This window comes from Elgaria multicarinata, chromosome 7, assembly GCF_023053635.1.
Source record: "Elgaria multicarinata webbii isolate HBS135686 ecotype San Diego chromosome 7, rElgMul1.1.pri, whole genome shotgun sequence".
Taxonomy (NCBI): domain Eukaryota; kingdom Metazoa; phylum Chordata; class Lepidosauria; order Squamata; family Anguidae; genus Elgaria; species Elgaria multicarinata.
In genome coordinates, this window is record NC_086177.1 from 56,366,533 (window position 1) to 56,392,484 (window position 25,952).

The following is a 25,952-nucleotide window of genomic DNA, read 5'->3' on the forward strand; positions in this document are numbered from 1 at the left end:
AGAGGTGGGGTGAGGCAGGGTGGAGCAGGAGAGCAAACAAGTGAAAGGAGATTTCACCAGTACAGTGGCGATACCACAAACAAATATGAAAGGGCCCTTTACCTTGACGCACTAATGAAACAAAGGTGAAAATTGCGGAGGCAAACCAGGAAAAAAAAAGTAGGTATGATGGAGTAGAACATCATCATCCCTGTTGTCACAAAAAAGGGGTGGTGCTCTGTTTCTCCCTACCCATCCTGCTTCTCAGCTCCACTACAGCACTGATGCTTTCCACCAACTTACCTTGAACAGACATGAAGTTAATTAGCCTAGAATTTCCTGGAATCCCCTGGATCCTTTTTTAAGAATTAAGAATTAATATATAGGGACAAAACAAGGCTGACAAATGAAAGGAGGATGTTATTGGTGGCAGACAGGTATTGAATCTAGTTTCTGTATCATTATGAGGCAACACATGTTAGTGAAGAGGACGGGAGTCCTTCATTCATGAATAAGCAAATATAGGATTGGCCTTTGTAACTAATTGGCTTACTTAAATCTTGAAAAATTATAAGTAGAGACTGATGTTCCAATAAGAGAATTTATAAGAGCTAGTGTGGTGTAGTGTCTAAAGTGTTGGAGTGGGAGTTGGGAGATCCAGGTTCTAGTGCCCACTCAGCCATGGAAACCCACTGAGTGACTTTGGGCCAGTCACACACTCTCAGCCCAACCCACTTCACAGGGTTGTTGTTGTGAGGATAAAATGGAGAGGAGGATTATGTATGCTGCCTTGGGTTCCTTGGAGGAAAAAAGGCAGGATATAAATGCAATAATAAATAAATAAACAGGTAGAAGCTGATGTTCCAATAAGAGAATTTATAAGCAGAGGCTGATAGTTAAACCAATAAGCTGGTTTAACTTTCAGTTGCAATATAATAGGAGGCAGTGGTTGAAATAACACAGAACACTAGGGGTACAAATGCACTCAACCACACAAACACACAAAGAGTATAATACATAAACAATTGGTTTATAAGAATGGCATATTTTTCTTATCGTGGATTCACACACATTCCATAAAATGCCGTATTTAGTACAGTGGAGTGAATTTCAATATACAATACACGAAGTAAACAAAAGCACAATATATGATAACATATGCGCTTAACTGAAAAACTGAGAATATGTAACCATATTGGTTTATCAAAATTATAAAAGCAGCGAATGCAGTTAACAATCCCAACAGAGGCTTATAATCATAAAAGCCCTACAAGCTGTATAAACATTCTTCAGCATGTAAATCATGAACCTAATTGTGAACTTAAAGCTATATGTAAATTCTTCAGCAGAAAATTGGAAGGCTTAAAGATGTATGGATATTCTTCAGCGTCTCTATCATAACTTTTTTTGACAGGTGACTGGTTACATTGAAAAAATCCCATTTCGATATACTTCCTCAGAAAAAATGCTGCAAGAAGATAAATAATGTTAGGATTTGCCCCAGTGAAAGATAAGGGTCATTATTCAAAGTTTAGTGAGACGACCAATCAAAGTGAAACGAAATAGAGCAGATTTCCCCACCTTATTTACAGGGCTACAGCCGTGGATATATATTGTGGGGTCGTATCCTCCAGATCAAGTTGTCTGTAACAAAATGTAATCTCAAGTTGCAGATAATCAATTGTTTATGTATTACACTCTTTGTGTGTTTATGTGGTTGAGTGCATTTGCACCCCTAGTGTTCAACTTTCAGTTGAACATGACAAGGGGCTTGTCTTGATGAAGGGAAAGCCCCAGGATGGATCCACAGTGGTGGGAGGTCATTTATATGACGCAGTAGCCATTGCAGAGCCATCGCATTCCCCCAAAGCTCCACTTTAAAAAAGTCGGGGACTTACCCCGACTTTGTACTTTGAGAAAAGTGCAGATGCACATTTGCCGTCTGTCACCTTGTTCAGGTGTTACAGCAGAAGCATGGCCCAGCCAATGTCGACACAACTGATTGGTCGTCATCAGCCTGGACATGGGGAGGGGGCAGGCCAACCAGCAGAGAATCACAATTAAATAAAAAGTATATATAAAAAATAAAACTGGAACCAGGCACAGGCGCGCCGGTACAGGGAGAAGGGGGCGACCCAGTGAACTGAATGGCCACTGGTTTGCCTCCACAGGCCACCGGGGCTGCGCATTACAACAAAAAGGTAAGAAAATAATAAAAGAAAATTAAGCGAGGAGCTGACTCCCCACTCCACAATTCCTTTCTCTTCGGCAGCAGGAAGGAGGAGGAGGGAAACAATGGGGAGGGGAACAGGGCACTAGGGGCATTGGCGGCCGTGTGAGATGTCAAACCCCGCATTTGCACTCCTTTCCATGGGAATTATGTACTCGGGATAAGTGGAAGTGCGGGATGTTGGATCATGAGGTGCTAATGCAACCTCGTATAGCTACGGCAAAGATTGCAGTCTATAATTAGCTTAAGATAAGCTTTGTAAGAAACTGGTTGTCAGATTTATAGGCATTGAATTTACAGTAACAGCAGATCAAGTTGTTGTAAACATGAACAGAATTGCACTCTGTAGCTCTTCACATAACTTATGCAAGAGGTTAGTGGCCAGAATTAAGAGTTTAGAACTTAAAGCATACATATTATTAAAGTTTGACAATAATACTTCAATGTTACTATCCTGTGTGGGTGGATTGGAGGATAAGTTGTAAGAGAGCAATATGTGTTAGACTGTAGAACAGCTGTAGGCAACCTGGTACCCTCCAAATGTTTTGAACTACAACTCTCATCAGCCCCAGCAAAAATGGCCAATGTTGTGGAATGTGTTTACTGCTTACAAGGTGTAGAAGTTAAGACAGACATCAACTTACAGTTTCTGTGGTTTTTGGTGTATGAGTGAATTGGTAAACGCCTTAACTCTTCTCTTAAACTGAAGTTTTTGGGTTTTTTAATGCTAAAATGTTTTTTTTATAGGATGTACCATTCATATCCCTCCCACCCAACACTCTATGTTGGCCTTGACTCCAGGGAAGTTGCCCACTCATGCTGTAATACAGTGCTACCACTGAGTGCAAGTCTGGATCCAACCCAAGGTATTTCCAGATAAGGCTTTTATCATGCCCCTTCCTTGCCTTATTCATGGAATTTTAGAGGGAGGGCAATTGTGTTATCTTCTACTCCTAACCCTTCCTTGTTTTCCCACCACTTTTCCCATCTTTTTTCTTACCGTGAAAAATCCATTAAAAAATGATGGAATAGCTGCGCAATGTTTTCTGGCAGTGAGCACCAGCGGCATTCCATCTGGAAGGAGAACCCGCAATGTGTTTAAAGAAATACTGTATTTTTTAATTGGGATATTGCTTCAATCAACGTTAAACAACATTTAGTTCCTTCTCTGGTGATTATTCTTTGTAAAGTGTACCTCTTCCCAACATTGTTTTCTATTAGACGTTTACGCACCTTGGGAAGCGACAAACCTTTATCAGGCTGCTTGAAACTAAGAGCTGGAACAGCCAAGCTTCTTCTCTTTCGTCCATCCTCAGAGAGGTTGGCCTGTGTGGAAGCAAAAGCCTCAACCTCGAGATCTCTGCGCCAAACCACGTTTGCCTCCCACTAGCAGGCCTCCCTAGGAGCCTGCAGTTGGAGAGGAGTCAACCCCACGTCGAGAAGGGCGGGCGGCGGAGAGAGTTCAGGAGTTTTGCAGGACAGTCTGGAGGCTTTGGAGATCCTGCGGTTGTAATAGTGAGGGAACAACCCTTCAAAGCGTCTCCTCCTCATTCAACTTTCGCCTGAGGGTTTATTATTACAGACTCTTCCCTGCATCAATTTACAGCCCAACTCGTGAAAGAGGCGGGGGAAACTGGCGAGGGGGGTTGGCGGGGGGGGGGGAGAGGCAAGCTGCCGGGGAGAACTGTGGAGCCAGCAGCTTTTTCTCCTTGCCCAAACTGAGGAGAGGAGGGGCAGGCGCTGGTCGTGTGAGTTCAGGCCGGTCAGGAGAGTGTAAACTTCAAACTCTTTGAGGCAGCTGAGTGAGAGAGAGAGAGAGAGAGAGAAAAGAGTGAGTTAGTCTATCCATCTACTGATCAGCAAGAAGCTTCAGGGCGCCCAGCATGAAAACCCAATAAAGGAGTTCTGTGCAGCAGGAACAAACTTCTCCACAGCGCCTGAAAGTTTCCTATGTGGCTGCCTTGTGTGCCAACATGAAAGGTAAGCAGGAGACAAGGCATGAAGCTGTTTCAGAACGTATTTTGGAAAGGTTCTAAGTTGTTGTGAAGGAGCATGAATCTTGTCAGCAGCGAACATGTGGTGCTTATTTTGGGAACAAACATTTTTGCAAGTGTGTGTAAAAATTGAATCAATTCTTAGGTCCATTAATGATGAAAGCTGCCATTTGTTCTTAAGAAAAGTCCGAGTTCAGTTTCTTGTAAGTTGTTTACAGGTCCCCTTGTCGGATTTTGGGACTGGAAAAATCTGTCCAGGAGAGTGGAATGCTCACCCACACAACCATTTTTGCTTTCTCCAGCACATATTTCTTGACCACCTATCTTTTTCCCCTTCCCCCCCTTGAAGTTTTTCAAAGAGAGCAGTGGGTGGGGGGGTTGCCAGCATTTCGTGATGTTCATACTGTTGCTTCTAGACATCTGGCAATGATTAGGTTCCAGTAGAGGCTTAACTGGCTTGTGAAATATATTTGGCATTTTCCTCCCCCTCCAGATCTATAGATTGGAAAATATTTGGTCTTTGCATTTCATTTGGCCTTTGAATCACATTTTAGCATGAATGCATTGGGCAGTGCTGTTATGTCCTATAGCTGTGACCACTAAGTGCCACTTAAATCATTTAAATAAGCAAATGAATTTCCACCTTGCCATGGCTGTGGATGAATAAAAGCGATGTTAGTATTTTGCAATAGTCCTCTTGTTAATGAATGTAAGAGCGTTGGAATAAGTTCAGAGCACTATACACTAGGGACTAAGGCATCAAAGAATGTTTTGGAATGCTTAGGAAGTAGTTGTGAGCTTGCAAGTGTAGATTTTCTTTAGCCACAGAAATAAATTAAGTAGGTAACAGAAAAATATATATGAAGGAATCTATGACTGGGTATCAGCCTGTTGCTTGCAATGTGCTGTTTAGTTCTAGATGCCGAGAGGGTAGTAAACATGATGATAGTTGTTTCCAGAGACCAATAAGAACACTATGTGATCATTGACTTAACTTGCCAAAGAGGCAGCTTATGGGGGGAAGTATTTTGTTTTACTGAGCCCACACACATGTGAAAATAACTTTTGAATGTCGTCTGGTGTGGAAAACTGAATGCTGGAGACTATTAGCAATTAAGATGATTTTATCTGTAGAGTTCACCAGAACTCATATTTCTGATATTGCGTGCCACTTCCAGGATTGATGTAGTGGCAATAACAACTGGAAAATTGCTATTGCTTAATATGTAACTTGTGATGCTATTGTCTTAGAATGTGAGAATTAAGCCCATTGTGCAAGTTTCTTATTTGGGAATGAGGGAGAAAGGAATGTTACCCTAATAGCCCTTATTACAAATGTCAAAGTGTGCTGATACCAACAGGGAATTTTCACTGATTCATGCATTTGTGCATAATTTAGATCACATGGAGGTTTTCACGTGGTAAGTATATTGTACATAAACTTCCCTAACCAGTGACTGGTACTATTTGCACGTGATAGCTTGCATTCAATAAGCTGACATGGTGCAAGTTGCAGATAATTGCAACCTTTATAGGAAAAGTACTGTTTTAATTTTTCCATAGGTTTTAATAGTCCTGCTTTGACATCTATACATTGAGTTTGTGCATGTTTGCTCAAAGTAAGTTCCACTGACTTCAATGTGACTTACTTCCAAGAAAAGGTACATAAAATAGTAGTTCTAGTGAGATTTTTCACCCAGATAAAGTTAATTAATGGTATATTTCTTTAAAATACTGGAGCTTTTAATCTCTATGAGTTAGGGTTCTGTTAAACTAGTAATGTTGATTCTGTTAATGAAGGAATATTACATGTTCTCATGTGTTCTCAATCTCTTTCATGGGTCATACTGATTCTCTTTCTATAACACATTTCACACTTTTGGAGTGTTTCCCCAGAAATACATAAGAGCCATGCTGGGTCCATCTAGTCCAGCATTCTGTTCACACAATGGCCAACCAGCTGCCCATGGGAAATCCACAAGCAGGACACTCTCATGGCCACATTCCCCAGCAACTGGTGTACATAAGCATATTGCCTCTTATATAAACATATTTCCTCCGATACTGGAGGTAGCATTTCGCCATCAGAACTAGTAGCCATTGATAGCCTTCTCCAGGAATTTGTCTAACATCCTTTTAAAGCCATCTAAATTAGTGCCCATCACTACGGGCTTCTCTATATTAAGGAAAAATCCTGCAGCTTTATCAGAGCTTCGTCTTACAGAGACTTTGTGGGGTTTGTGATGGGCACAATACATGTGCTTTCCCCCTCCCCTTCTTGTTTTTCCCTGTTCCTTTGTCAGTGTGTTCCATATGTTTCATTTATGCAGTCAGTAGATGGCACTGCAAGATTTCTACAATATTGCGCGATTCTTGAATTCCACCATCTCTTTGATGGTGGTTTTTGGCACTTTTATTTTGCTACTGCATTTTTGGTGATTTTTAAGATATTGGAATAAATCTAAAAAAGTTGACAGAGGCACCGGAGGTTGACGGCGTCGTGAAAAGGACCCGCGAACTTCCATGAGTGAATAATTGCTAGCACACGATAAATGCCTCATGCAAAACGTCCTACAACTTGTGGTATTGAATTCTATAGTTTAACTATGTGCTGTATGAAGAGGTACTTCCTTTTATCTGTTCAGAATCTCCCACCAATCAGCTCCCTGGGATGACCCCAAGTTCTTGTATTATGAGGGAAGGATAAAAATCCACCTCACGCATCATTTTGTACACCTCTATCATCTCTCCTCTTATAAGGCTAATACAATGTAATTATTAAATGACAGAGTGCATAAAGAATCAGGTCATGTAAGAGTTATGAAAATCATAAATAGTGCCAAAGTCAATGCCATGTTTTGTGTTTTACTGTCCTGTCTTTAATTCACATATTTGGCTTTCTATGTTTTTTATTCAAATCCCCTGCTTGTAGAAACAACAACAACCAACCTTAGAGCAAAGATTTTTCAGTTTAGCGTAGTCACATGGTTGGCCACTGTGTGAACAAAATGCTGAACTAGATGGACCCTTGATCTGATCCAGCATGGCTCTTCTTATACTCTTTTCATGAATAACAATAGAGTTGACCTGTTGGATACAGCAAACAGCTGTCTCTGTTCTTGCACGTACCTTCCCTGGAGAGCTGAAGACTATCAAAATAATTACATCATTAGAATCTGAAAAAAAAAATTCCATTGCTTGAATTTTAATGTTGTATGTCATCGCACTGGGATAAGATCACTGGGATGATCTACAAACCCACAGTAAATGATGGCCAATCTGTGACATGTTTTTTGTAGTCACCAAAACAAAATAAATATTATTTGTGAAATGTACATTGCTTTTATATTCTGTAGAGAGCTGAAAACTGGAAAAAAAATTAATCACATTATCATAGACACATGACCAGTCCTCCTTTGTTCACTATTAAAAGTATGGCACTTCCATATCATGTAGTAGCTTTTCCTTCTGTTTTTTATAGATATGATAGATAATCTGTGTAGAAGTTAGGGCTCTTTATCACATATTTCACAGCTGAAGTGCTCTGGAGTGTCTCACACTGTGCATTTGCCACTGGAGTAATCCCTTTAAAAACAGTAAGATTACTCATGTATAAATAATTTGAGGATTCTTGGATTAGTTAGATGAGTGACTATGTAGACAATTACATGAAAAAATAATAAATCCATACTCATGGTGGTGTGAATTCCAACATTACTCTTTGGAAAATGTGTGATGTAAATAAATACAAGTCTTGCCACCAGAATTTACAACAACCAAAATTTCTGTAGAATTTTGTGATAGCTTCATTTTAAATCCTGGTCCAAAAATTCTGGTAGCCATACTTAAATTCAACCTGTTTTCGTTGTTATTGTTGGGGTGAGGGGATAATCCTGCTTTCAAGATACACTTAGGGCCAAATTGCACCTGCCACTAAACGGGTCACTTGAACTTGTGTCTTTGATTTTTTTAAAAATAATGATAGCTACAAGAGGGGGATGATTTAGGGTTTTAACCCTTTCCTCCCACATCATGATCTCAATGGGATTCATCAGATGAGTGTTTTATCGCACGCTTGCTACTGCCCACTCATGTTCTTGTGTGTGTCCTTTAGACAATGCTGCCTGCCTCCTGCGTACCTCCCGCTTCTTCTTGCTTTTTTCCATCACAAAATAGACCCCTTTTAATCCGATTTTTTTGGAAATGGAATGTGCCACCATTTCCTGCTGTGTGCAAGAAAAGCAGCGTGATAAAAACAGCTCCTGAATGGGCCGTGTGGTCTTTGTTTACTTACTCATTCTTCTCCGGGAAGAAAGAGGAAGTAATGTGGTATAGGAGCAGGGCTGGAGAAGCAACAGTAGGGAATCACAATTTTCCCCTCATCTGATGATGCTAGGTATTAATCACTTCCCTGCTTGTGTGCTATTAGCCCCGGGTGTCAATGAAAGTTTACCTCCTGGGACTAATAGCAGCTACAGTAGTAGGTTAACACCCCATCCCAACCCACTGTACCACATTCCCAATAAAAATTGGATCCCTTGGTGGTTGTTATTAACTATAAAATTACAATCTGCCCCGCACACTCAGGTCCTCTGGGAAGAATTTACTCCAGCTAACAAAAACAAGGCTTCTGCCACTCCCAGTTTGTGGAATGGCTTGCCGGGAAATATTCGTCAACGTAATAGTTTTCTGCAATTTAAGAAAGCCATAAAGACTGATCTCTTCCAGCAGGCCTACCCACTTTAATTTTAAATTTGCCTTTTAATGATGTGCTGCTTTTAGTGATGTTTTGGTTTTAAATATTTTAATTAGTTGTATGCTGTTGCATTTGTGTTGTGCCCCGCCTTGATCCGGAGGGAGAGGTGGGTAACTATTATTATTATTATTATTATTATTATTATTATTATTATTATAGATTCCACTTAGGTGTTACATTTAATATCACCTCCAGTTTGGCCCCTATATGAATAAACATGGCCAGTCAAGAGTTTACAGTCCAAAGCTCTGACCAAAATTTTAATAGAGTCAAAACTAGATAGATAGCATTACAAATAGGAATGAATATTAGCATTTTATCAATATCCTCATTTCCATTATATTTCAAAACAGTTGAAACAAACTTTGCAGTAGTAGTATAATCCTATGTAAATCTATTCAGAAGTAAATCTTACTGTGTTCAATGGGACTTACTCCCAGGTAAGGGTGTATAGAATTGTAACCTAGATCATTTTTAATCTGCAAAACATTCATGTACAAGAATGACAAAATGTTTACTGCCAACTTAACACTACAAAACCGAAGATTCAGTGCAACCATAACTGCAATGCCAGTGCATAAATGTCCACCAGGGCTTTTAACTGAAACAAGTAATGATCACCTAAATTATTATTATTTATTTATATAGCACCATCAATGTACATGGTGCTGTACAGAGTAAAACAGTAAATAGCAAGACCCTGCCGCATAGGCTTACATTCTAATAAAACCATAATAAAACAATAAGGAGGGGAAGAGAATGCAAACAGGCACAGGGTAGGGTAAACAGGCACTGGGTAGGATAAAACTAACAGTATAAAGTCAGGTTGAAATTCAAACAGGCAGAGATTTAAATCTGCTGCTCAGGGCTGGGAAATCCCAATAGAAAATTAATTTCCCCAGTAGATTGTATACATTCCTAGTAATCACCGAAGGTATGTGGCGCTTTTCTTCTTTTTTAAAAAAATCATTATTATGGCTTTGAGTATCCAATTCAGCCTCTTTTAGTAAGGTTCAAATATGCTGTAAATCTAGACTTTGGGGTGGGGGTGGGGTGATCCTATATGATAGCTATTCAAATATTAACAGAAATGTGACCTAACCAATTCAAATTCTTCATTATTAGAAACTTGCAGAGGTTTGGTAGAGAAGTGATCTGTTTGTTTCAAAATAATGTTTAATATAAAGGGGTCATGCTGAATTTCAAAATAATCCCAATAGCAGTCAGTGGTGGTTGCAGCGACATCAATAAGGGCCACATTTGCTCTTAATGTTACTCACATTTTGAATACTTTTTACTAAATGTATGTTTGGATTATTATTTATGTTTAACATGACATGCCTTGCAGCTCCTTCTTATGTGTGCCAAGAATGACATTTATAAAACTTAGCAGTAAGGCTGTAACAGTCCCATTGAAATAATACTGAGGTCTGAAGAACCCATGGATCTGACAGGCTGCCAGAAAAAGAAAAGGCTGAAACCTATATGGGTAAGAAAAGTTTGGCCTCAACCTCCAATTTTCTCATTTGAGATCAGTGAATCACACGTGGACACATGTACTGTTTAAGAATATAAAACCAAAGCAGAAATGACGACATTTTTCTCTACGGATTTTTATAGCATTACTTGCAAATGTGTTTTAAGTGGGAACAAATTAACTAACCAATTCCTACAAAATATTACGCCATAACTTAATTAGGGAGGGACAGAGTGCGTGTGACCCTGTAGCTCTTGCTCAAATACTCAGTGACTTTTGATACTAGAGACCATGGTATCTTTCTGGACCGGCTCAATGGGTTAGAACTTGCAGGAACTGCATTGCAGTGGTTCTGTTCCTACCTTCAGAGTCATTTCCCAAGAGTGGAAAGAGACAGAGTGAAGGTTAGCATGTTGTGTGAATAGTCGCTGTTTCTCAGACTGCTGGCAATTATACTACGGGGTGCTTCAGGGTACCATCTTGCTCCCGAGGTTTTGTTGTATGTAAAGCCCTAAACAACCTGGGACCTGGTTACCTGAGTGACCACCTTCTCACCTATAGACCCACTTGATTCTTGAGGTCATCTGGTGATGCCCCTCTGGTATTGCCACATACTTATGAGGTCTGCTCCTCAGTTGTTCGGACCAGGGCATTTAGCATAAAAGTGCCCACTGTGTTCAATAATCTTCCCCCTAAGATGAGACATGTGACAACACTTTTTATTTGTAGGCAGATGTTGAAGACCCGTCTGTTTAGACAAGCCTTCCCTATGTAGTACTTTCCATCTTGTGTAAATAAGAGATACTCTATGGATTGGTCTTTATTTTTATGGTTTTATACCGTATTTCTTCGATTCTAAGGCACACTTTTTTTCCCCCATATAAGCATCTCTAAAAACGGGGTGCATCTTAGAATCGCGGGTGCGATTATTATTCTTAGAATCAAAGCTTTTTTTCTGTTGGTGATACGTAAATTAGTGTGCGTCTTACAATTCATGGCATCTTACAATCGACGAAATATGGTAATTTGTGTAAACCACTTTGAAATCTCTAGATGTAAGCGATGTATAACTACTCATAAATAAATAAATAAGCTATGCCTCCCTTTAGAAATAATTACCGTTAGAATCAATCCTTACTAAATTTTCATTACTCTTTGGTTCATAAAATCTGAAGAGTAACCAAAACTTCCAGTTAGATATGTTGAAAGTGTGAAGGCTGTCAATGCTGGATTAAAGAACTTGGAACACCATGCTGAAAGCGCCATCACATCTAGGAAAAAACACTGGCTACTGTCACTTCTCCATCGTTGCTCAGTTACTTCTTGTTTGAAAACAGGAAGTAAACATGGAGCACGAGGCCCATTCAGTCAGGCGTAATCATGCTGCTTCTCCCACACACAGCAGGAGAGAGCAGCAACTTCTGGTTTAAAAAATATTTCAGAGTTTTTCTGGTTTTACTTGCGGCACAAGGAAGGCAAGAAGGGGCAGAAGGCGCACGGGAGGCAGACAGCGTCATGTGAGAGACCTCCAAGAAATCCATGAGTGCCCAGTAACGAGCATGCAATAAAACGCTCGTCAGATGAAGCTCTGATTCATACTTTGGGGTTGTAAATCTTGCCAATAGATATATGTCAAGTACTGTACTTAGTTTTTAATATTAGAGGTACCAGGGCTCCAACTTGCATAGAAGGCATTTACTTTACTCCAAAAACCCTTTTCATCTCAATCCTACTCATATTTATTTCATGGTAAGAAAACAGTATGCTGCACTCAGATGCTTATAGTTACCTTCTGCATGTTAAACAACATTTTCCATGTTGACTTTGAGCCATGTACTGTACTCTGTATTTTTTATAGACAGGTCTACAGACAGGCTCCTACACTAGATATCTGCCTCAAATGGTGTCTACAAATGAGTTTGTTATGCTATGACTGTAATCTTATCAAGAGAAATGTGCAACCATGTGAGATTATCTGGAATGTTAGACCCCTGAGTGAGGCAATATGCTGATCGCGGCATGATAGAAACCATCTCATCATGTGGCTCAATACTACAGGTATCCTCAGACCTGGCCTATAGCCACCCTAGGTGCTTGCAAGTACCCCACAGTAAGACTGAACAACCACCATGTGGTATATGATTATCCCCACTCACCCATTGAGTACAGTCTTTCTGGTGAATTTTAAAGGATACTGACTTAGGGAACAAGAATAATATATCCTCTGTACTGGGTGAGTTTTATAATAAACCAAAAGGTGTAATTTCCTCTGTCATTCTCTTATGGGCAAACATTTATCTACATGCACCCCAAATCATTAGACTACCTTTAAACATCATGAAAAATAGCAAGCTAGCTGTTTTCAGGAACGGTTAACTTTAGATCTGGCCATAGGGAATGTACAGTCAGAAGAATGACAGTTAATCTGAAGGGAACTTTAAACAGTTCTATAAACTCAGTGTGTATTTTGTTTATTACATGTGTACATGGTCCCCCATTTATCCTTATAACAACCCTGTGAGGTAGGTTAGCTGAGAAAGAGTGTGACTGGGCCATGGTTACCCAGTGAGCCACAGGGCTGAAGAGTTTTTTTTTTTTAATCAAGCACACTAACCATTGCACCACACTGGCTTTCTGGTGTAGTCAATACCACCCTCAATTTGGATTTGTTGAGTGTCAACAATTCATTGGAATTTCCTTTGTGGCTTTCATTCTTCTAAGGATTAATCAGCAAAGGGCCCAGTCTTAAATTCCAGCATGGATGCTTCCCTCTTAAAGAACATTGTGCCTGGCTGGGGAACTGAGGGCATAAGCCTAGGTGGCCTTGGCTAGCAGTACTAGTTCTTCATACAGAACATAATGAACTGATGGAATTAATTGCCACAAGATGTTGTGATAGATTCTACAACAGAGGGCTTTAGAAAATTGATGGATAGTTCTGCCTGTGGAAATTAGGCAAATTGTTTTTTTGGCAGTATGAACAGTGAATATCTTTCTCCAAACCTGGCCTACAGCCTCCCTTTTCTTGACATTTAGTTACCTGGCAGAAGTGGGTAATGGTCTTGTTGGAAGCCTCAGTGCAGGCCTCCCCCCTCCCCATCTGTTGTCTAAAACATTGCAGTGGAAGTATGTAAGGGACCATGGACCCTAAGAAATGTAGTCTTATGGACTTAAGGTGCTCTGGGGAAACTGTATTTCCCAGTGCCCCTAGCAGGCTAATCATTGTAACATTCCAGCTGACAGGGAGGGAGTTAAGTCTCCAGCAAGACCTCTGTATCAACACCAACACCAGTAGGTAAATACTTGAGAAAGGGGGAGTTGTGGAAGGGTCTGGGCTTTCTGGTTGGGGGCCTTCACGTGAGGGAAGGGAAGCTGGAGACTTGCATTTTGTGGTACTTAGAGGGAAAGCATGGGTGACCAGCAGGGAGGAAGGAGAGCAGGCCCTCCACTTTTGTCAGTTGGAGTTATAGAAGACGAGCAAAGAAGATGCTGCTTACCTTGTAATGCAACCAGGTATTATGAGTGGGACAGGTCTGTATTATGACTTAGGTAATTATGAACTTTGTTGTCGCCTAGCTAGTTGAATAGAAGTACACTCTGGAAATAAGTGTAGCTTCAGCTATTGGGCGGAATAAAAATGTAATAAATAAATAAATAAATAAAATGTCTGTCACCATCATGTCCAGCTTGCGAATTTGCCAGAGGTATCTCACTGGCACTGCTGGACTAGGGGACAGAATCTACACTACTGCTTTTAAAGCGCTTTAAAGCACTTTGAAAACGTTTTGAAAACTGTATATGCAGTGTGTCCTGGGCCCCAACAGTTGTCAAAACTGTTATAAAGCATTTTAAAGCGCTTTAAAGCAGTAGTGTAGATCCCCCCCATGGAGTATAAGATTAGATGAATGTTTGCATGAAATCTCACAAGCAAATGTTATATTCTTCATTGTAGTTTGGAGAAGGGAGGGTTATTGCAGGAGGGAAAGCCAAGGGGCTGTCTTCACAGCGCTGCCTAGCTCCAAAACTGCATGGTTTCCCTCTCCCGGGATGGCATCAGGTAATCCGCCATTTTACAAAAAAACCCAAATGCTGTAATAAATTGAAATCACACAATAAAGTAAAGCTGCAGTAAGGCTGTGGGATTTTTGCTAAATGTGGAGAAGTCCACAATGAATACTAGTTATGCTACACATGTGCTGGTGGCCTTTGGAACAGAAGAAAGGGGGACATAGGTGAGTAAGGAGTAGTGTAGTATAATGACCTTTTCTTTACTTATTTAGTAAAGATCAAAGCAGGTTAATAATTTCTGCTGTTCTCAAAAAAAAGGGGGCAATATGCACCTGTAAGGTCTTTAGTGGCAACAAGCAGCCTGGTACAAGAACAGCAATGTTAGAAGCTATGTCCTTAAAGCTATGCCCCTTAATATTGACTGAACTGGATGCTGAAGCACAGGCGATAGCACAGCAGCCCTCCATAGAACTAGGGCCTTAGCTAGACGGGGCTTTATCCTGGGGCGAGCCCTGAGATTGTCCCTGTGCGTCCACACGACGCACAGGAGATCCCAGGTTCAGGGAGGGATGATCCCTTCCTTGCCCCAGGATCTTGCCCATCACTTTAGGCCCGTTTTTTCCGCAGTCTCGGTCTTAGCCTGAGACCACAGAATGTGTGGCCGGGCGTTGCGGTTTGTCCCAGCTCCTCGCAGTTCCTCTTCAGGAGCTCTGCGCCCATCGGGGGTGGGGTGGGGGGAGCGGGGGATTTTTTTTTTTAAAAAAAAAGAACTTCCCTTTTGCGCACAAGCGCTTGTTCACTCCTGTCTCTTTAAAAAAAATGGCAGGTGCGACACCTCTCTGAGGTTGTTGTGCGCCACGTGTGAACAGAGGGGGAGATCTTGCAATAAAAATATTGTGGGATCTTCACCCCTTTGTCGCACTAGACTGCTAGGTATGTCCCCTAAAATATATTTTTTCCTTATCTTTTTTATAATCCGTTTGATCAGAGATCATAATGATGTGTTATGTTTGATGTGGTTGGATGTTACCTCCTCTTGATACAAATATAAATTTTAATTAAAATATTTTTTTAAAAAAGGGATAATGGATCAAGAGCTGGGATGGAATATGTGTGCTATATGTAATAACAGTACTGCTTCTTTTAAAAGTTATGCTCTGTACATAGTCTTAGAGATAGTTGATTATTATCTTTTCCAGTCCACTTGGTATTTCATAGACAAGTTTTTACCTATTATGGGGAAGAGTATGAATGTGCACACGTGCGCGGCCCCCCCCCCCCAGCTTTGGAGTGTTTACAGCTTTTTCTCTTACCTGTCTTTGCTATGAGTGCTGAATAACCTAACATAGTCATTTCATACAGAGAGTTGCTGATTGAAGTGAATGAGATCAACAAATTTGGCAAGCTTTCAGATTTTATTAGGCAAAGTTCTGTTGCTGAGACACTGTCCAATGAAATATATTTTTCACGTTATCTATTTTATACTTCTCAGTAGCGTAGCAATTCAGTTTAAGAAAACTAGAGAGGTTGTGTGTGTTATGCATAGTCTCTGCGAAGAAGATGTGAAAGAAACCACTGGGGCTGTCTACATACTTTGAAAGCCCTGTGGTGGCTGCGTAGTGGTGCTGTGTCAGTTATAGGGCACAGCAGCCACCTCACGGCCATTGCACACCTTTCCAGAGAAGCTGCGAATTTAAAAAGTTGGGGACTTATCCTGACTTTTTGCTGCAGCAAGTCGAGTACGGCACATCCACAGTCTAACCTCGCTCCAGTATCACGGCGGAGGCATTCACAGGCAGATGGCAACCCCTGATTGGTTGCCATCTGCCCGGACAGAGGGTCAGCCCAGCGAGCCGAATGGCCACCAGAAAACCCGCTCCCATCCTTTGCATCAGGATTAGCCGCCGCCACCATGCAGCAGAGAAAGCATCGGAGTTCCTTAAACATGGCGGCAACCCAGCACCATCAATTGTTAGATCAAGCTAATTTTGGTCATTATACGCCGCCGTCTAATATAGCATAGTTGGACAAAGAAGCCAAGTGGGTGATGTCTGTTTAGCTAGAGGTATGTATGGATGAGATGGACCCATTTCAGTCTAGCTTTAAGCTAGATTTGAACTTGATGGACACCCTTTGCTGGGAGATAGACAGAAGGATTCTCCTAGACCTATTGGTGACTGCCAGTACCATTCTGCACTGCCTGGCAGGCTTGGAAAGTGCAGGTTGACCTACTGTTGACCTACAAAGCTTTTCACTGTCTAGCTCCTTCCTATCTCTCCTCTCTCATCTCACACTATTGCCCCGCTTGTGCTCTTCGCTCCTCTGATGCCATGTTTCTCACCTGCCCAAGGGTCTCTACTTCCCTTGCTCGGCTTCGTCCATTTCCTTCTGCTGCCCCTTACGCCTGGAACGCTCTTCCAGAACATTTGAGAACTACAAGTTCAACCGCAGCTTTTAAAGCTCAGCTAAAAACTTTTCTTTTTCCTAAAGCTTTTAAAACTTGATTTTGTTCTGACTTTATACTGTTAGTTTTACCCTACCCTGTGCCTGTTTACCCTACCCTGTGCCTGTTTGCATTCTCTTCCCCTCCTTATTGTTTTATTATGATTTTATTAGAATGTAAGCCTATGCGGCAGGGTCTTGCTATTTACTGTTTTACTCAGTACAGCACCATGTACATTGATGGTGCTATATAAATAAATAAATAAATAAATAAATAATAATAGGTACTAATTGTACTGATTTTATTTCTACTTTCGTGCCGTAATGGACTGGATTAGAGCCAATGAACTGGGTGGTTTTTCTGGTCAGCTGAGTGATGTTTAACATATTCTGGAGGCCGTTGCAGGACCAGGTTTGTAGTTTGGGAGGGCTCATGGATCCAGCATTGTCAATGGAGGCACAGGAGGCTTTGGTGGTACAGAACGGCTTAGGCCTGATATACAAATTAGGATTGCTGTAATGTGTTATATGTGGGCCTGTCTTTGAAAATCATCTGGAAACTTCAGCTGGTTCAAAATGAGGCATCAAGATTATTAATGGGGACTTGTCTATACGATCATATTATGTTAGTGCTTTGTGATCTGCACTGCTTGGAAGTCAGTTTCTGGGCCCAATAAAAAGTCCTGGTATGAAATGTGAGTGGCCACTAAAGAGAGGGACTTTTTAGTGGTGGCACCCATTGTGAAATGCCCTCTCCAGGGTCTACCTTTTTTGTGGTCTTTTTGGTGCCAGGTGAAGGCATTTAAGAGCCTCATGTGGCGCAGATCGGTAAAGCAGCAGTTTCTGCAGCTGAAACTCTCCCCACGGCCTGAGTTCGATCCCAGCGGAAGCTGGTTTCAGGCAGCCGGCTCGGGTCGACTCAGCCTTCCATCCTCCCGAGGTCGGTAAAATGAGTACCCAGTTAGCTGGGGGAAAGGTAATAACGGCCGAAGAAGGCAACGGCAAACCACCCCACTATAAGGCCTGCCAAGAAAACGTCAGTGAAAGCTGGTGTCCCTGCAAGAGTCAGTAATGACTCAGTGCTTGCACGAGAGGTTCCTTTCCTTTCCTGAAGGCATTTTTATTCTCCAAGGCTTTTTAGTTTTTCAGTTAAAAAAGAAGTCTTACAGCACAATTCTATGCATGTTTAGACAGAAAAAAGTCCTACAACTTGGATTACTGTAAGGTGTTATATGTGGGGCTGACTTTGAGTTGTAAGATGTTTTTCTGTCTAAACAAGCATAGGATTGCGCCCTTAGTGTGTTTTGAGATCTTTGCAGTGCTGTTGGCTTTTACTTTGGTTTTTAATCTGCTTTAGTCTGTTTTAATTTTTAAAGATCTTTCTATATTATGTTATTCTATTTTATGGTTTTAAGTCTGATTTTTTAACAACCCAGAGAGCTTCCGCTATTGAACTGTATACAAATATAAATAAATAAATTTATTTCAAAGGCTTTACCTGACCAACCATTTCCTTTCAAGTTTCTTTCTATTATCATCATGTGCTTTTACAATGTCAGCCTGCGAACAGAGCCTTGTCTGTTTTTACTCTTGTGCAGCACCTAGCATGTTTTTAGGCACTTATCACTTAGTAATAATGATGATGGTGAAGTAAGTACAATGAAAACCTGGCAAGCCTACTGGCTACAGTCCTCTTTTTATCTATGGAAGAACCAGAGCACATTAAGTCTGAGATCAGAAACTTCAAAGCATCTTGCTAGGAGGTCTTCACCCCTGCCCACAAAGAATTCTCCTCTCCTCTTTCAAGTCAGGACAGGGGTTAAATTTCTATATTTGTTTGCTTTATTGTAGTTGCAACGATTATATATTTAAAGCCAAGTAGAACTTGTTTTCTTGGATATTGTTTTTAAGTAAAGTTTGTCTGTTCAGTTAAACTATGTACTGGACCACCCAATAATTTCCACACACAGGCTGCTGAGCATGACCAGATGGTTTTGTACTTGTGATTCAGACAAGCAGGGCTTCAAGAGTTGTATATTAGCTAAAGATATATATTGCAAAAGGGGGGGGGGAATACCCTTGTTATTTTTTAGACACTACTGAGCTAAAGATTGCATTAAAATGCAATTAACTCCTAAGCAGAATTTTCAGTTAATGTCTACTATAGACGTATATTATCGTATACTACATCATATACTAATATAATATCTGCCTATATATTTATTTATTTTTATACAGACGACTTTTCAGAAGAGGAGGAGGTTCAGTCCTTCGGTTACAAGAGGTTTGGTAAGTTCGACTGAGTCTTCACATTCATATTGTTTTAATTGAGACAAAAATGTGTTCGGATATTTCACAAAACTATAGTGTATGTTTATGATTGGAATGTGATGTGGAAAAAGGAAATATTTGGAGAAAAACGTGTTAGGATATGATACAGATGGATTAGTTCATTGGCAATTTTAGAGAGTTTACTTGTTACAGGAATCCATTTTGGTCTTTTTTAAATTTACTTTGTTGTTCTTGCCAATCCTTTCCATTCAGCAGGAGTCATTCACTGCTGGCAATTTCAATATTAATATTTATAGTTAACTACCTTCCTGACAGCAGGAAGAGAACCCATGAAACAGAAAGTGCTTCATTAAAGTGTTGCTTCCTATTGTGATGTGTTTCAGCTACCATCACTGTTTAGGTGCAACAACAGCCTTTCCACCTCTGTGCATCTCCTTCCAAATCACGTGAGGTACTGGTTCCTCTTTATTCGGCCCTGGTTAGGCCTCATCTAGAGTATTGCGTCCAGTTCTGGGCTCCACAATTCAAGAAGGACGCAGACAAGCTGGAGTGTGTTCAGAGGAGGGCAACCAGGATGATCAGGGGTCTGGAAACAAAGCCCTATGAAGAGAGACTGAAAGAACTGGGCATGTTTAGTCTGGAGAAGAGAAGATTGAGGGGAGACATGATAGCACTCTTCAAATACTTAAAAGGTTGTCACACAGAGGAGGGCCAGGATCTCTTCTCGATCCTCCCAGAGTGCAGGACACGGAATAACGGGCTCAAGTTAAAGGAAGCCAAATTCCAGCTGGACATCAGGAAAAACTTCCTGACTGTTAGAGTAGTGCGACAATGGAATCAGTTACCTAGGGAGGTTGTGGGCTCTCCCACACTAGAGGCCTTCAAGAGGCAGCTGGACAAGCATCTGACGGGGATGCTTTAGGGTGGATTCCTGCATTGAGCAGGGGGTTGGACTCGATGGCCTTGTAGGCCCCTTCCAACTCTGCTATTCTATGATTCTATGATTTTATGTTAGTTCAGGTGGACTAGCGCCAATCAGTATGGGGAATATTTATTGATTTATTTAAAGCATTTTTTTTCCAACCAAAAAGGGCCTCAGAGCTTTTCTACACAAGGTATTCATTGCACACTTGTCATTCCCTTCTCACAGTTGTTTACGGGTTCCTTAGTCGACATCATGACCCTCCAGTTTTTATTCTGTGTCTAACCAGCACTTTTGGTGAGGTTTTTTTAAAGCAGCGAAAATGCAGCATATAAATATGAAAGTGAAACAAAGCGCAAGTACCTCTTGTGCATTTGTGTTAGTCCACTATACCACAGTGCCACCCAGAGGTTATGTAGTGGAAAAGCAGAAAAAGAAATGCTCCTTATCTAGCACTTAGATCTCAGTTCTGTGATGAAACCAAAAGCTGATACAGTAGATTAACAGCTTCATTTACATAGCTTACATACAATCACTAAAAACAAGACAGTCCCTATCTACAAGATCACAGTTTAATAGATGCAAAACAAAAGAAAAAAGGGCTGGGAAGGGAAGAGGGGGAAAAGCAAACCGAGGGACCAGTTTTTAAAGTTAAATACAGTCGTATTTTTTTCTAATGACAGACTGAAATGGAAACAGTTGAGGAAGAAGCCTTTATAGAGCTTGTCTTTCAGCAGAGCTGAAGGAATGGCCCTGCTCCCCATCATTTTCCACTACAGAATACCGTCCTCCCCATCAGAACATATTGTTTGTGAGTGATTGCTTTCCTTAAGGGCATTCCAGAGAGGATGTTGCTCTTTACCATGGCTGCAAATCGGCTCACTTGACATATGGAAATACATTTTTACAGTAGATAAATGAAATACGATGTCTTGCTTTTGGCCAGGCTGGTTTTGCTGTGCAATGTGGGATCTTCCAGAGCAAAGTGTGTTTTTAGTATTCTGATGCTTCATACAAACAAGTTGATGCTGGGTCAGCCCAGTGTAAGGCTATTTCGCAGCTGCCATTCACAATCCTTATGAGAGCGCGTGCACAGCTGAACCCATGAAAAATCCTGGTGTAAGCCTAGTATCATTTAAAGACAAAGGACTAGTTTGCATGATCAAAATAAGCCACGGTCGTTGATTTAAATCATTGCATGTACAGGGAGTGATTTCCATAATCACTACTTGGGCACACCTCATCATGTCATCAAAACCTGGGCAGCATGGCTTGTTGGAAGTATAAATCATGCAAGTGTGGATACTTTCTGGCAGTTGTTAACCACAGCAGGCCGGTGGTTAGCAAAGATCATTCTGGCCAAAATATATTCCAAGAATTCAGAATAAGGAATGATTAGGAACCTAGGACGCTGTGTTATACTGAACCATTGGCCCATCTCGCCCTAATTGTTTACACTACGACTGCACTTTTTTTTTGCACGGAGGGCTACATCTGGTATCATGTTTGCGTGCCCATGCACACACGTCTGAGTGCCCAGCGGTGGGGAGGTGAAAATCTAGGGATTGCTAAGGATTGGGAGAGGCTTTTGCTAGAAAGATCACTATTTTTCCACTGCAAATAGCAACAATGAAAGAACAATCTCACAGGTGGGTTTGCAGGGGCTTGGAAGATAAGAGCAGGGTTTCCCTTGTCAGAGCTATAGCTAGCTAGGAAAATCCTGCTTTTGTCTCCGGTCAGAGATTAAAAATGAGTGCAGGCTTGTCTTTGCGAGTGCTAGCTAGGGAAATCTTGCTCTTACCAGAGTTAGAGAGGCTTTCCTTGTCAGGATGTCAGGAGCTTGCAGGATGGGGAGAACTTTGTCATTGGGGTGAGCAGAGAGAAGAAAGAGAGAAGGGTTCTACTTGTTTCCTGTAGTTCAGCCTTTGCAGATTCCATTTCACAGATTATTCTAGAGGTTTCTGCCAGCTCTGGGATTCTATGTTTCTTGGAGGTTGGAGACAATTTTATATTTGGAAGAAAGCCCTTCTAAACAGTGAAAACTCCCACCCTCAGTAAACAGGCACATCCCACATCCTCTGTCTGTGGGATCCATATCTTATTGAGCTCATCTGAAATATCAGATTGTGCTACCATTCTCGGCAATAGGCAAAACCATAGTCTCGCTGTGTTAAGCCAAAAGAGTATTAAATAACAACTAGTGTGGACTCTGGCACTCTTTGAAAGTGCTTGGAGGAAAATGTGCTAGGAAAATGTGTGTGTGGCTTAAACAGTGAAGAAGAGGGAAGTCACAAAAGTTAAGAGACATTCTATGTCTTCTTCTGTGTTTGAATTAGCTTAGAAAAGTAGTGGGCATGTTGACACTGTCAGTGAGGAACAGAAAAGGATAGGAAAAGTCATTCACTTATTCCGAATATAAAAGCTCAATGCCATCCTAAGACAAAATGATTATATGAATGTATAGGACAGCCTTCCCCTATTTTGTGTCCTCCAGATGTTCTGGATTACAAATCCCATCAGAACCAACCATTATGGTAAGTGGTGAGGAATGATGGGAACTGCAGTCCAAAACATCTAGAGGGAACCCAGTTGGGGAAGGCTGATATAGAGGTTTGATGAATCAGTAGCAACAAGCCATGATTGTGAGAAGAATGGCTTCTATTTTCCACATTCCTCTGACTACAAGATGCTTGAAGACCAACAACTAGAGAGATTGATTTTCCAGTCATGTCCTGTGAAAGCTCCCTATGACATCTGGTTGGACTCTGTCATCAGAAGGAAGAATGCTGAGCTTGCTGGACCACTGATCTGACCTACTTGTTACTGCTAAGAGCATCCTATTCAAGGGCTGCTGCGGCATGCAAGGGAATTGCCATGAGTGAATTGTTTACTGACCCAGATTTTCATTGCTGTGCTGTGTTGACAGGGTGCATGACAAAGCATGTTTTCTTATCACTCTTAGTTAGTCATCAGTCATGGAATAGCTTCTTTGAAGTCATCTGGAGCAGATAATGAACTAGAGATTGATGTATATTGTTTTCCTCCAAGAAACTGCCACCAGCACTTCCTAAGCTAGGAATTTCCTGTTGAAAAACACTCTGTGAACTAATTATGGAAGATGGTTTATCTGATACGTGCTTCCAAGAATTCCTTTTATTATATTTCCTTATTATATGGGGACATTGGTTTTGATAGGCACAATTCCTTGCATGATAAATCTAGGGTCAGTCCAAGTAAACTGGAAAACAATTTTTTGAGAAAACAAATGTGGTATACAGTCCCAATCCTAGACCAAACTTTTAACTGCAACATAGCAGTGCAAATACATTCCAGGTCATATGTCCTTTTTGTGTGTGAAAGAGACGTATTTTTACCCCATTGTAAAGATATCACCGTAACAGAAAGCCATTCGTATCCCACCATTTTGTTAATGATTCACCTACAGTTGCAGAATCTGAACTAGTGTCTTGATGAATATATGTTCAAAAATCTTGAAAGTTCAAGGACGTTTTTTAAAAAAGTAGTTTTTGATAGTTGTTGCAGTACATTGTTCTTGAATATGAAACATTGGTGTGTACATAGTATATGAATTCGGAATTCCCTCTGTTTATTTCGAGAAAATAGTTGCACAACAAAAAACAGCTATCAGGAGGAGTGTATGACAAAAAGCAGATATTGGGCAGTGGGAAGGAAAAGGGTGAGAGCCCATTGTTGTCATGAAGTGATGGAGTGAAGTGGCTGGAATGGTTTCTGGTCTGTGGAAAAAAAGGAGCCAGAGAAAAAATGATCTTCAGCAGCAAGAGTGAAACAAAAGATACCACTAACATCCCTCTATTCTGTTCAGTGTTGCTAGATGGTTTCTGAGCTGAAGCCACAGATCTGAAAGAGATGTGCAGTGTCTCGACACAAGAGTAAGTTGTTGGGATGCCAGCATAAACCTTGGGAGAAGCAGTAAGCAGGAATAGAATTTTTGAGATGAGATATGGTAGATAAGGTAGGTGGTTGTTGTTGTATGTGGATTTCAAAATCAGTTATACTTTTTATCAGTTATGGTTTGAAATGTTTTAATAGTGGATGTTCTGTATTTTTATTTTTTAATATTGTAAACTGCTTCGAGATGTCCTTTTAGATATAGTCCAGTGGTCTACAAATTGATTAAATAAATAAATCATTGCTGCCACGATAGCCCTATGGTAAAAGAAGGTTAAAGATCCTCTCTTCTTCTGCTTCTAATTGTACAACGTTCCACAACCTCGGCTGACATTCTTTAGTAACAGTCTACTATGGAAGGTTCAGTCCTCATCACTTCATTCAGAACAGCAGCATCACTGGAGTTAGCAGAAAGTGGCAAGGTCTTGAGAGGGAGGATAGTCTGTAGATGAAGATAACCTGTAGTCTAATCAGCAGCTAGAGCACAGTACATGTGCTAAAGCTCTATCCAATGAGCATTTTATTGCACGCTCGTTACTGGGCACTCTCAGAATTTGCTTAGGTCCCTCACATGATGTCGTCTGCCTCCTGCGTGCCTTCCGCCCCTTTTGGCCTTCCTTGAGCAACAAAAATAACCCTCATTAAGTCCGACGTTTTTTAAAACTCGGAATTGCTGCTCTCTCCTGCTGTGTGCAGGAGAAGCAGCGCCATTAGATCAGTGGACTCAATTGGCCTTGTGCTCATTGGGAACTTCTTCTTTTGAAAAGAGGAAGTAACCTGAGGAACAAAAACACAGGTGGATAAGCGAAGGTAGGGAGCGTGTTAACCCCCGGTGTGATGGAGGTTTTAAGGAACCAGCACATCTGGAGCTGTGCTGTAATAGAAATACTATTAAAATACTATGCTGTCAAGAAATACTTTTGTAAGCCGCCATGAGAGCCTTTTTTGGCTGAATGGCGGCATAAAAATCCTTAAATAAATAAATAAATAAATATTTCCTAGCTTACAGGGTAGCGTAGGATCTTACTCATAATATCCTTTAAATTGCCATCAGAGTGCTGGTTTGTCAAAACTTAATTGAGCACTCTCCATCATTATTAAGTGCATTTCCTTCTCTGTTCCTTTTAATAGATTTTATGGCTTTATGATTTTGGGGGGATCAGATTCCAGTACATCATCCACATGGTCATGTAGAAGGACAAGACAGCTATTTATATAGTATGCTTCAACCTTCCTAAACCTAGGTGCCTCCAGATGGGTTGGACTTCAACTCCAATCAGCTCCAGCCAGCATGGCCAATGTTTTGGGATGATAGGAGTCATAGTATAAAAAATCTAGAGGAACCCAGTGAGGAAGGCTGCTAATTCCCAGCCAGTGGTTCTTAACTTCAAGTGGGTCACAAGATGGGTTGAAAAGAGTTTGGAGTGAAACGAGTTTGTGTACCAGCCCAAAGTTTGTTTTTATGCAGAAGCAAGCTATAAATATATTTTAATATAATATAAAACATCTTCACTTTTTTCAGAGTCCTTTAATGAGATGCCTGTGTGTGTTTGGCATCCGTTTCTTTATGCTAAGTTTAATTGAAAAAGCACTTGGCTGAAGGTCAATCTTTTCAGATAGTTGGTTCTGTTCCTTTGTTTTTATTGCAACCATCAATGAAAATCTGAGTTTGCAAAAGTATGACATCGCAAATGAGATGAAAATGTTCAAACCTTCTGTTATAAGTTTCCTTCCAAGTGCTGTAAACCTATACCTTAAATAGCTATAGGATTTTCTGAACTTTGCCCTCTTTGTTCCTTCATTCTGTGAAGTACAAGTTGTGAACTCAACTCTTGTGGTTCATATTTCCCTTTATGTTTGATAACAGTTATTACAATTGCCTGAGACTATTAGGCCATGAAGTTGTTCCTGTTTAAGGAATG

The 25,952-nt window shown here is 40.8% G+C and overlaps 1 protein-coding gene across 2 annotated transcripts in view; it reads left to right on the forward strand.

Annotated features, from left to right (window-relative positions):
• The first annotated feature begins 4,090 nt into the window (after window positions 1-4,090).
• Window positions 4,091-25,952, forward strand: part of COLEC12 (collectin subfamily member 12) — a 99,883-nt gene continuing 78,021 nt past the window's right edge. Inside the window, exons 1-2 of one of the 2 annotated variants that reach the window (XM_063130608.1) lie at window positions 4,091-4,189; window positions 19,125-19,175. In XM_063130608.1, coding sequence (XP_062986678.1) covers window positions 4,183-4,189; window positions 19,125-19,175 — 58 coding nt within the window. In that variant the 5' untranslated portion in view covers window positions 4,091-4,182. The remainder of the gene's footprint in view (window positions 4,190-19,124; window positions 19,176-25,952) is intronic. The other variant, XM_063130609.1, reaches the window with a different exon arrangement.